Source organism: Phyllobates terribilis, unplaced genomic scaffold (genome assembly GCF_046119375.1).
Source record: "Phyllobates terribilis strain yellow unplaced genomic scaffold, ASM4611937v1 Scaffold_2__4_contigs__length_985480577, whole genome shotgun sequence".
Classification (NCBI taxonomy): domain Eukaryota; kingdom Metazoa; phylum Chordata; class Amphibia; order Anura; family Dendrobatidae; genus Phyllobates; species Phyllobates terribilis.
The window spans coordinates 983,169,433-983,181,558 of record NW_027362762.1 but is presented as its reverse complement, the minus strand read 5'-3'; the positions used below and the strand labels follow the sequence as shown (position 1 = coordinate 983,181,558).

At 47.0% G+C, this 12,126-nt stretch overlaps 1 protein-coding gene across 1 annotated transcript in view; it reads right to left on the bottom strand.

Annotated features, from left to right (window-relative positions):
* Positions 1–1,690: 1,690 nt before the first annotated feature.
* The window catches only part of HSF2BP (heat shock transcription factor 2 binding protein), a 229,037-nt gene continuing 218,601 nt past the window's right edge, over positions 1,691–12,126 (bottom strand). Inside the window, exons 6-8 of the mRNA XM_073668814.1 lie at positions 9,770–9,887; positions 9,583–9,686; positions 1,691–2,458 (exon numbers count right to left, since the gene is read on the bottom strand). Of these exons, the coding sequence (XP_073524915.1) occupies positions 2,256–2,458; positions 9,583–9,686; positions 9,770–9,887 (425 nt within the window). The 3' untranslated portion in view covers positions 1,691–2,255. The remainder of the gene's footprint in view (positions 2,459–9,582; positions 9,687–9,769; positions 9,888–12,126) is intronic.

The window sequence follows — 12,126 nt, the reverse complement described above, 5'->3', positions numbered from 1 at the left end:
GAACGGAATGGTGATACTGTGTAATGTTGTATCATCTTGGGTATTTGCTGGGATTGTTCTATCTGTTTATTGTCCGCTTTGTGGTTCAATAAAATATTGCCACGCTGTTTTATCCTCACCCTGTGCTGTCTCAGTAGTGTTATGCCCACGGAGGACCCCGGGTCTTCACAAGGAATATTTTCGATTTTATATAGCTGGAGCTGGATTTTCTTTCAACTTGCAAGCTGCTTACCACGTCTGACAGGGACGTTTTTCCGCGCTCCATTTCATGGATCAGATGGATTCACTTACAAGGATGAGCTGAAAATCCTCCTTCGTTTTTACGCCTTGATGATGGCTGTTGGGTTTCACATACATTGGCCAATTTATGCACTAAGTACCTTCTTTTTACTGTAATTTTTCTATAGCACTATTGCAGTTCCATTTTTTCCAATATTTCATATGTACATAATGTAGCATTTACCTATTTTCTATGGCAGTAATGCAGTCCCAATTTTCTAAATTTATTATATTTACCTTTTCAGAGTGCAGCTATATTTTCATTTAGAATTATTGTCTTAGCTGGCACCTGTACGCACTAGTTTGGATGTGCTGGTCAGTTTTTTTATTTATATTGCTTAGTAGGCCCAGGGACATGAGCTATTGTTCATATGAGACTAAACCTTGACTCTTATTGTAGGTTGAATTGATGTTTGTTGATTTCTTGAATGGTTGCTGACTACCTATTGTATAAATCCTTTCAGCTTATTGTTCTGCTATCCTTGAGGGACAGAGGCGCAGATTAATTGAACAATCAATATTTGTTAATATGTTGATTACCCATTGTATCAGTCCATGCAGCTTGTTGTTCTGCAAACATTACAGGACAAAGTATGCAGGTTAATTGAACACTTGAACAATGACAAATGACCTCCTCCCACCTGTCTCCAATCCTATGGAAAAATGCCTGAATAAAAGCTGTGAACTATAAAAGGAAGATCTGCCTCTGTTTCCAGACAAACTCAACAGGATGTCAGCTTAAGGGACTACGGCCCCAGCTGTTGGAATACAAATCTGCTTCACTGACCATCACTGAACACACAAAGACGTCTGGAGAATCCAGGTTGGGACAATCAGGTCACCAGGCCACAGACCTCGCTGTATTCGGTCAGCGTCCTAAGCTTGTCATTACCTCCTCTCTGTGGGTGCCCGCTAAAAGCGGGGTACCACTGATTGGGGTAGTTGGCCCTGGATGCCCCGAAGTCACAGAGGTTCTAATCCCGGCGAGTCAGCAGAAGGGTGAGACTCTGTCATTTACACCATCTTGTGTACTTGCTGGGACTGTACTATATGTTATTGACTGTTGGTGATCCAATAAAGTATCACCCCATTGTGTTAACCTCACCCTGTGTTGTCTGAGTAGTATTCTGCCCATGCAGAATAGGCGTTCAGTGGGATGAGCCCTGGTCCACGTGTTCTTTCTAAAGACAGCCAGGACAACGGACGAGAGCACCCACTTACCCTCGTGTCTCCACAGTATGTATGGCCTGCAGTTTGGGGGGGAGGGTGTAGTCCTTACTTCGGCAGTTATGGTATGTATGGCCTGCTGTTTTGGGGTGAAGGTGTAGTCCTTACTTTAGTAGACATGGTATTGGTCATTTTTTATTATTTTTATTATTAGAATTTATTATTATTATTATTATCTACAGAACAAAGGAAATTATTTAATCTCCAAAAAACAGAACAACAAAAGAAACAGGTGTCCCACAGTGAAAACTGGAACTTCCCACAGGAAGAAGTAATAACATTTGCTAGAAACAAGACATTATAGAGTAGTAATATTATGGATGAAGAACATGGCGTAATAAAGTCATAACTTCACAACTGAAAAACATGACATCATATTGTTGTGATATCACAGTATAGCAGATTTCATGCGTAACATCATAGCTGAGAAATGTGACATCACAACATATGAATGACATATGGTACTAACATGAAGGCCAAGGAACATGACATCATCTGGTAGTGACATCACAGCAGAGAAATATGACATCACAACATATGAATGAGTTATGGCACGAACATCAAGGCCAAGGAACATGACATCATCTGGTGGTGACATCACAGCTGACATATGATATTACCTAGTAGTGACATAGCAGCCAGGAACATCACATCGCGTAGCAGTGACATAACAGTTGAACCCATATTCCATACATATAACTTTATAATGACTTAATTTGCCAGTTACCGGAGATGACATGGTGGATACATTAACCCTCCACCATCAGCCCCCTCAATTCCTCCAGTAACTCCACAGCCATTTTCTGCAGCTCTGAGTTGGGTGCATGGGAGAGCTTTGTGATACACGGCAGGCACTGCTGGACGTCTTCCCATAACATGTGCAGGACATCTGGCTCTAGAATCAAGGACTGGATGAGACGCAGAGCGTGCAGACACACTTCATTATCAGGATCTAGGATGAATTGACAGGTCGTTAGAATTTCCCTATGTACTAACCTCAGCTTAGAAGGCAATTAATCTAAAAATTGGAGAGCCTTGCAAAGTAGGGAGTGGTGGTGATAACACCTCTGATCACATGCAAAAGAACAGGCTCCTCAGTGGCTGTCACTCAGATGTCCCCAGACTTCATGAAATGTGGCAGCTATATCACTGCATCTTACGGCAAAGACAGGAGTTGGGAAAAGCTGAGGACAACCGCATGATCTGGCAACTCCTAGATTACGTAAGAGTCTAGAGGAGGAGCAGCCAGACAAGATTGACTCCTGGCTTTATAGGGGCAGGACATTTATCGGACCATGGGTTGATCACTGGGAGGACTCTAATCTAATAGATCTAGTCTTGTAGTCCACATAAGGATGTCCTCTGGCCACAGAATCATACAGTGCCCGGCCCAGACATCCTGAATCATATAAGATCTCTAATCTCTGCTGATCCTCACTTTACAGGAGTCCTCCACTGAGAACACGTGGTACCCGAGCCCTCTGCTGAGAATATGTTGTACCCGAGTCCTCCGCTGAGAATATGTCGTACCTGAGTCCTCCGCTGAGAATACGTCGTACCTGAGTTCTGCGCTGAGAATATGTTGTACCCGAGTCCTCCACTGAGAACAAGTTCTACCCAAGTCCTAAATTGAGAATACATCATACTCGAGCCTACCACTGAGAATACAGTGGTGTGAAAAAAAAGTGTTTGCCCCCTTCCTGATTTCTTATTCTTTTACATGTTTGTCACACTTTTCAGATCACAAAACAAATTTAAATATTAGACAAAGATAACACAAGTAACACAAAAGGCAGTTTATAAATGAAGGTCTTTATTAGTAAGGGAAAAAAAAATCCAAACCTACAGGGCCCTGTGTGAAAAAGTGATTGCGCACTAAACCTAATAACTGGTTGGGCCGCCGTTACCAGCAACAACTGCAATCAAGAGTTTGCGATACCTGGCAATGAGTCTTTTACAACGCTCTGGAGAAATTTTGGCCACTCATCTTTGCAAAATTGTTGTAATTCAGCCACATTGGAGGGTTTCTGAGCATGAACCGCTTTATTAAGGTCATGCCAAAGCATCTCAATCGGATTAAGGTCAGGACTTTGACTAGGCCACTCCAAAGTCTTAATTTTGTTTTTCTTAAGCCATTCAGAGGTGAACTTTCTGGTGCGTTTGGACCATTGTCTTGCTGCACCAGGATACCACCACCGTATTTTACTGTTGGTATGATGTTCCTTTTATGAAATGCTGTGTTACTTCAAAGCCAGATGTAATGGAACATACACCTTTCAAAAAGTTCAACTTTTGTCTCATCAGTCCACAGAGTATTCTCCCAAAAGTCTTGGCAATCATCAAGATGTTTTCTGGCACAACTGAGACGAGCCTTTGTTCTTTTTGCTCAGCAGTGGTTTTCGTCTTGGAACTCTTCGGTGCATGCCATTTTTGCCCAGTCTCCTTCTTATGGTGGAGTCATGAACATTGACCCGAAGTCAGGCAATTCTTTGGATGTTGTTGTGGGGTCTTTTGTGACTCTCGGATGAGTCATCATTGCGCTCTTGGGGTAATTTTGGTTGGCAGACAACTCCTGGGAAGGTTCGCCACTGTGCCATGTTTTTGCCATTTGTGACTAACGGCTCTCACTGTAGTTCGCTGGAGTCCCAAAGCTTTAGAGATGGCTTTATAACTATTTCCAGACTGATAGATCTCAATTACTTTGTTTCTCATTTGTCCCTGAAATTCTTTGGATCGCAGCATGATTTCTAGCTTTTGAGGATCTTTTGGTCTACTTCACTTTGTCAGGCAGGTCCTATTTAAGTGATTTCTTGATTGAGAACAGGTGTGGCAGTAATCAGGCCTGTGCGTGGCTAGGGAAATTTAACTTGACTTACCAAAGAAGTGATAAACCACAGCTAATTTTATGTTTTAAGGGGGGGGGGATCACTTGTTCACACAGGGCCCTGTAGGTTTGGATTTCTTTTTCCCTTAATAATAAAGACCTTCATTTAAAAACTGTATTTTGTGTTTACTTTTGTTATCTTTGTCTAATGCTTAAATTTGTTTCGTGATCTGAAACATTTAAGTGTGACAAACATGCAAAAGAATAAGAAATCAGGAAGGGGGCAAACACTTTGTCACACCACTGTACATCACACAGACCTCTGGGATCTTTGTTCGCACATCTGCAGTTTCTTGTGCTGATCAGAGCAGAGATGAGCAAGGCCGGTCCATACAGATCAGAGATGATACTGCTGCCCGAGGGGAATCCACTAAGCAACCTTCAGACCTGTGCTCGAATGCTGGGAGTTGTAGTAGTGACGTCAGGCTGAGAGTAGTTTGTATCTCCGGTGAGATGTTTTCGTCCCTTCTGGATGGACTTTACTCCATCTGGAGGCACAAGATCCCGCAATGAGAGAAAAACCACAAACATATGGCTAGAAATCATGCTGGAAGTAACAAAGGCCGTGCAGCCTCGGGGAGTCCTGCCATTCAGGTCCTCTATGTTGTGTCTCGTCATCGTCCTGTGCAGAGATTGCGGTGGAAGTAACAAAGGTTGCGCTGCCTCGGGGAGTCCTGCAATTCAGGTCCTCTACGTTCTGTCTCATCCTCATCCTGTGCAGAGATCATGGTGGAAGTAACATAGGCCGCGCAACATCGGGGAGTCCTGTGATTCAGGTTCTCTACGTTGTGTCTCGTCTTCGTCCTGTGCAGAGATTGTGGTGGAAGTAATAGAGACTGTGCAGCCTTGGGAAGTCCGGCCATTCAGGCTCTCTATGTTGTGTTTCATCCTCGTCCTGTGCAGAGATTGTGGTGGAAGTAACGGAGGCCGCGCAGCCTCAGGGGAATTCTGTCATTCAGGTCCTCTACGTTGTGTCTCATACTCAACCACTGCAGAGATCATGGTGGAAGTAACATGGGCCTCGCAGCCTCGGATAGTTCTGGAATTCAGGTTCTCTACGCTGCGTTTCATTCTCGTCCTTTGCAGAGATGGTGGTGGAAGTAACAAAAGCCACGCAGCCTCGGGGAGTCCTGCGATTCAGGTCCTCTATGTTGTGTCTCATTCTCGCCCTGTGCAGAGATTGTGGTGGAAGCAACGAAGGCCGCGCAGCATCGGGGAGTCATGCCATTCATGTCCTCTACGTTGTGTTTCATCCTCATCCTGTGCAGAGATTGTGGTAGAAGTAACGAAGGCAGCGCAGCCTCGGGGAGTCCTGCCATTCAGGTCCTCTACGTTGTGTCTCATCCTCGTTATGTGCAGAGATTATGGTGGCAGTAACAAAGGCCGCGCTGCTTTGGGGAGTCCTGCGATTCAGGTCCTCTGTCCTGAGCAGAGACTGTGGTGAAAATAACGAAGGCCACGCAGCCTCGGGGAGTCCAGTGATTCAGGTCCTCTATGTTGTGTCTCATCCTCATCCTGTGCAGAGATTGTGGTGGAAATAATGAAGGCCGCGCCGCCTCGGGGAGTCCTGTGATTCAGATCCTCTATGTTGAGTCTCATCCTCTTCCTGTGCAGAGACTGCAGTGGCAGTAACGAAGGTTGCGCAGCCTCAGGGAGACCTGCCATTCAGGTCCCCTATGTTGTGTCTCATCCTCGTTCTATGCATAGATGGTGGTGCAAGTAACGAAGGCCGCGCAGCTTTAGGGAGTCCTGCGATTCAGGTCCTCTATGTTGAGTCTCATCCTCGTCCTGTGCAGAGATTGTGGTGGAAATAATGAAGGCCGCGCACCCTCGGGGAGTACTGTGATTCACGTCCTCTCTGTTGAGTCTCATCCTCTTCCTGTGCAGAGACTGCAGTGTAATTAATGAGGGCTGCGCAGCCTCGGGGAGTCCTGCCATTCAGGTCCTCAACGTTGTGTTTCATCCTCGTCCTGTGCAGAGATTGTGGTGGAAGTAATGAAGGCCGCACTGCTTTGGGGAGTCCTGCGATTCAGGTCCTCTACGTTGTGTCTCGTCCTCATGCTGTGCAAAGATCATGGTGGAAGTGTTGCGCCCCTGCGGGTTCAGTCGCCACAGAGGTACTGCATCTCACCCAGAGGTGTGGTACCTCACTCTCAGGTAAGGATAGAGTGCTGCCCGGGACCCTAACACCTGCATCCAACACTACGCTACTCCAGACAAGCAGGAGGGGTAAGATGCATCGCTTCCTGCTGAGTCCTGTCCCTGGCTGGAGTAGGGGGAACTAAAGAAGGGGGAACCATGTAGTGGGTGTCGGTGGAGGAAGTAAATCAGGGGAGCACTTGTTAGGGATAGTATATAGAGAGAAGCAATCTTGAAAGAAGAGCTTAGTCTGAGAGGAGAAGTAGAGGGAGCAGGAGCTCTGCTCAGGAGGAGGAGGGCCTAGCCAGAGAGGCCCAGGACAGACTGAGGAGGAGAGGAGCAGGAGGAAGGCTCCAGGAACGAAGAAGGGATCCCAGGGGTACAGGCAGTGCTGGAGGCCACCCGTACGCCCGAATCTGCCAGGCGGTGGAAGGATCGAGCCTCAGAGGGGACCGGCCCCTAATCAGTGAGAATTACAAAGTTCAACTGGAAACCGAGGCTTCTGTACTTTCAGGGTGCAGTTGCCACATCCGCACTCAAGTAGCCAAAAAGGTAACCACATAGGATCCAGGGAACTCCAGGTTGCCCAGAAAGATCCGAGGATACCGGCTTGGGACATTGTTTGGCGAGGCACAGGGCAAGAAGGGTGAGGGCCAGCGCAGGAAGACGGCTGAGAAGGGCATATAGAACGGGGTCCTGTCAGGCACTCTTGAAACACCTGGGAGTTTGCTGAACCCCTGCCTGGTGAACGCAGCGCAACGTGGGAGGTCATAGTCCGGAAAGTGCAACCTGAGGAACTTATCAACTGTGAGTAAACCCTGAGGACTGCACCCCACTGTCTCTGTGAAATTATTGCTGCGCCATCACCCCTGCACTACACTGCACTACGAGTGTTACTTCCATAACAGCAACATCTACACTGCCCTGGAGCTAAGCTCTACCTGTGGAGAGCTGAACCAACTCTGCTGCATTAACAACAGCTCCAGAGGACCTGCTCTACAGCGGCGGCTCCCTTGAGCCGCATACCACAGGTGGTGTCACGAAAATTATATAAAAACTATAAATCCCTTGTAAATAACCCCCTTTTGATTGACCGCCCTGGGTCACGGACCGGGTCACCGCCACTGTGACATCTCCCCTGGCCACGACCGGCCCAGCACCGCGTACCCCACGGACCAGGGGGCGCGTCAGTAGTAACGAAGGATGCGCAGCCTCGGGGAGTCCTGCGATTCAGGTCCTCTATGTTGTGACTCATCCTCGTCCTGTGCAGAGATCGCGATGGAAGTAACAAAGGCCGCGCAGCTTCGGGAAGTTCTGTGATTCAGGTCCTCAATGTTGTGTCTCATCCTCGTCCTGTGCAGAGATTTTGGTGGAAGTAACAAAGGCCACGTTGCCTCGGGGAGTCCTGCGATTCAGGTCCTCTATATTGTGTCTCATCCTCATCCTGTGCAGAGATTGTGGTGGAAGTAACGGAGGCCGCGCAGCTTTGGGGAGTCCTATGATTCAGGTTCTCTATGTTGTGTCTCGTCCTCATCCACGGCAGTGATTGTGGTGGAAGTAACAGAGGTCGTGCAGTTTTTGGAATCCTGACATTCAGGCCCCCTACGTTGTGTCTCATCCTCGTCCTGTGCAGAGATTGTGGTGGAAGTAATGAAGGCCGTGCAGCCTCGGGAATTCCAGCCAATCAAGTCCTCTATGTTATGTCTCATCCTGTGCAGAGATTGTGGTGGAAGTAACGAAGGCCGCACTGCCTCGGGGAGTCATGTGATTCAGGTCCTCTATGTTGTGCCTCATTCTCGTCCAGTGCAGAGATTGTGGTGGAAGTAATGAAGGCCGCACTGCTTTGGGGAGTCCTGCGATTCAGGTCCTCTACGTTGTGTCTCGTCCTCATGCTGTGCAAAGATCATGGTGGAAGTAACGAAGGACGTGCAGCCTCGGGAAGTCCTGCGATTCAGGTACTCTACATTGTGTCTCATTCTTGTCCTGTGCAGAGATTATGGTGGAAGTAATGAAGGCCGCACTGCTTTGGGGAGTCCTGCGATTCAGGTCCTCTACGTTGTGTCTCGTCCTCATGCTGTGCAAAGATCATGGTGGAAGTAACGAAGGACGTGCAGCCTCGGGAAGTCCTGCGATTCAGGTACTCTACATTGTGTCTCATTCTTGTCCTGTGCAGAGATTATGGTGGAAGTAATGAAGGCTGCACTGCTTTGGGGAGTCCTGCGATTCAGGTCCTCTACGTTGTGTCTCGTCCTCATGCTGTGCAAAGATCATGGTGGAAGTAACGAAGGCCCTACAGCCTCGGGGAGTTCTGTGATTCAGGTTCTCTACGTTGTATCTCGTCCTCGTCCTGTGCAGAGATTGTGATGGAAGAAATGGAGGCCGCGCAGCCTCAGGAGAATCCTGCCATTCAGGTCCTCTATGCTGTGTCTCATCCTTATCCTAAGCAGAGATTGTGGTGGAAGTAACAAAGGCCATGTTGCCTCGGGGAGTCCTGCGATTCAGGTCCTCTATATTGTGTCTCATCCTCATCCTGTGCAGAGATTGTGGTGGAAGTAACGGAGGCCGCGCAGCTTTGGGGAGTCCTATGATTCAGGTTCTCTATGTTGTGTCTCGTCCTCATCCACGGCAGTGATCGTGGTGGAAGTAACAGAGGTCGTGCAGTTTTTGGAATCCTGACATTCAGGTCCCCTACGCTGTGTCTCATCCTCGTCCTATGCAGAGATTGTGGTGGAAGTAATGAAGGCCGGCAGCCTCAGGGACTCCTGCCATTCAGGTCCCCTCGATCCTAAGCTCTGCTCCTTATATCAGCCTGCTTCATGACGAGGAGCCATGACGAGCAGCTTTCACTGCGGAGCCATGAAGACCAGAGCCTAGAAATTCTCTACTAACCCTTTCCAGACCAGAGGCTGCGTTCCTGTACTGATTCACACTGCTGCAGCCAGATATTAGGAGGGCAGGCCCCGAGCAGTAAATCTGCAGGCCCCAGGAAGTAAATGGGCAGGAAAGCTTGTGAGCAGATGGGGCAACATCTGATGTACAGTACGAATGCTCACCAATCAGGAGCTGCTGCAGCTGAGGTAGAAGTCCCATGTTCCGGCTCATCCACACCAGACCTTCCCGATGAATGGAGACATTGTAGAGAGACATCAGGATGAGGCTAACAGAAAAGGAGCAGACATTACCGCCATGTCCAACTGTGATACAACGTCACTTGTAATACTACAGTCAGCAGTCACTCACACTCTGAGCCGGCCACAGCTCCCTGACCCAATCTTTCCGAGGAGCTGGATCCATTTCTCCATTAGTTCTCTGCATGACGACATTAAAAAATCACGTCCACAAGACATGGCTGCCACATCTTAAAGGAGAGAAGATAGAAAATAGTGAGAGGAGCAAGAGGAAGAAATCTCTACTCAAATACCTGTGTCATCCATATATACAGCAAATAACAGGACAGATAACTGGAGGATTCTGTCTGCAGCCACCACTAGGGGGAGCTCCCTGTATACAGAGATACATGATAAGATTCTATCGGCAGCCACCACTAGGGGGAGCTCCCTGTATACAGAGATACAGTACAGACCAAAAGTTTGGACACACCTTCTCATTTAAAGATTTTTCTGTATTTTCATGACTATGAAAATTGTACATTCACACTGAAGGCATCAAAACTATGAATTACCACATGTGGAATTATATACTTAACAAAAAAGTGTGAAACAACTGAAAATATGTCTTATATTCTAGGTTCTTCACAGTAGCCACCTTTTGCTTTGATGACTGCTTTGCGCACTCTTGGCATTCTCTTGATGAGCTTCAAGAGGTAGTCACCGGAAATGGTCTTCCAACAATCTTGAAGGAGTTCCCAGAGATGCTTAGCACTTGTTGTCCCTTTTGCCTTCACTCTGCGGTCCAGCTCACCCCAAACCATCTCGATTGGGTTCAGGTCTGGTGACTGTGGAGGCCAGGTCATCTGGCGTAGCCCCCCATCACTCTCCTTCTTGGTCAAATAGCCCTTACACAGTCTGGAGGTGTGTTTGGAGTCATTGTCCTGTTGAAAAATAAATGATGGTCCAACTAAACGCAAACGGGATGGAATAGCATGCCGCTGGAAGATGCTGTGGTAGCCATGCCGGTGCAGTATGCCTTCAATTTTGAATAAATCCCCAACAGTGTCACCAGCAAAGCACCCCCACAACATCACACCTCCTCCTCCATACTTCACGGTGGGAACCAGGCATGTAGAGTCCATCCGTTCACCTTTTCTGCGTCGCACAAAGACACGGTGGTTGGAACCAAAGTTCTCAAATTTGGACTCATCAGACCAAAGCACAGATTTCCACTGGTCTAATGTCCATTCCTTGCGTTCTTTAGCCCAAACAAGTCTCTTCTGCTTGTTGCCTGTCCTTAGCAGTGGTTTCCTAGCAGCTATTTTACCATGAAGGCCTGCTGCACAAAGTCTCCTCTTAACAGTTGTTGTAGAGATGTGTCTGCTGCTAGAACTCTGTGTGGCATTGACCTGGTCTCTAATCTCGCTTAACCTGCGATTTCTGAGGCTGGTGACTCGGATAAACTTATCCTCAGAAGCAGAGGTGACTCTTGGTCTTCCTTTCCTGGGGCGGTCCTCATGTGAGCCAGTTTCTTTGTAGCGCTTGATGGTTTTTGCAACTGCACTTGGGGACACTTTCAAAGTTTTCCCAATTTTTCGCACTGACTGACCTTCATTTCTTAAAGTAATGATGGCCACTCGTTTTTCTTTACTTAGCTGCTTTTTTCTTGCCATAATACAAATTCTAACAGTCTATTCAGTAGGACTATCAGCTGTGTATCCACCTGACTTCTGCACAACACAACTGATGGTCCAAACCCCATTTATAAGGCAAGAAATCCCACTTATTAAACCTGACAGGGCACACCTGTGAAGTGAAAACCATTTCCGGTGACTACCTCTTGAAGCTCATCAAGAGAATTCCAAGAGTGTGCAAAGCAGTCATCAAAGCAAAAGGTGGCTACTGTGAAGAACCTAGAATATAAGACATATTTTCAGTTGTTTCACACTTTTTTGTTAAGTATATAATTCCACATGTGTTAATTCATAGTTTTGATGCCTTCAGTGTGAATGTACAATTTTCATAGTCATGAAAATACAGAAAAATCTTTAAATGAGAAGGTGTGTCCAAACTTTTGGTCTGTACTGTACATGATAAGGTTCTGTCTGCAGCCACCACTAGGGGGAGCTCCTTGTATACAGAGATACATGATAATATCCTCTCTGCAGTCACCACTAGGGGGAGCTCCCTGTATACAGAGATACCTGATAAGACCCTGTCTGCAGTCACCACTAGGGGGAGCTCCCTGTATACACAGATACCTGAAAAGATCCTGGCTGCAGTCACCACTAGGGGGAGCTCCCTATATACAGAGATACAGTTGGAACCAGAAATTTCCATGCACTATATATAAAGACACATCTGCAGGTTTTTCTCAATATCTGACATGAAATCAGAATAAACCTTTCCCGTTTTAGGACAATTAGGATTATACCATAATTTTTAATATTTGCCAAATGCCAGAATAATGAGGGAGAGAGAATGTTT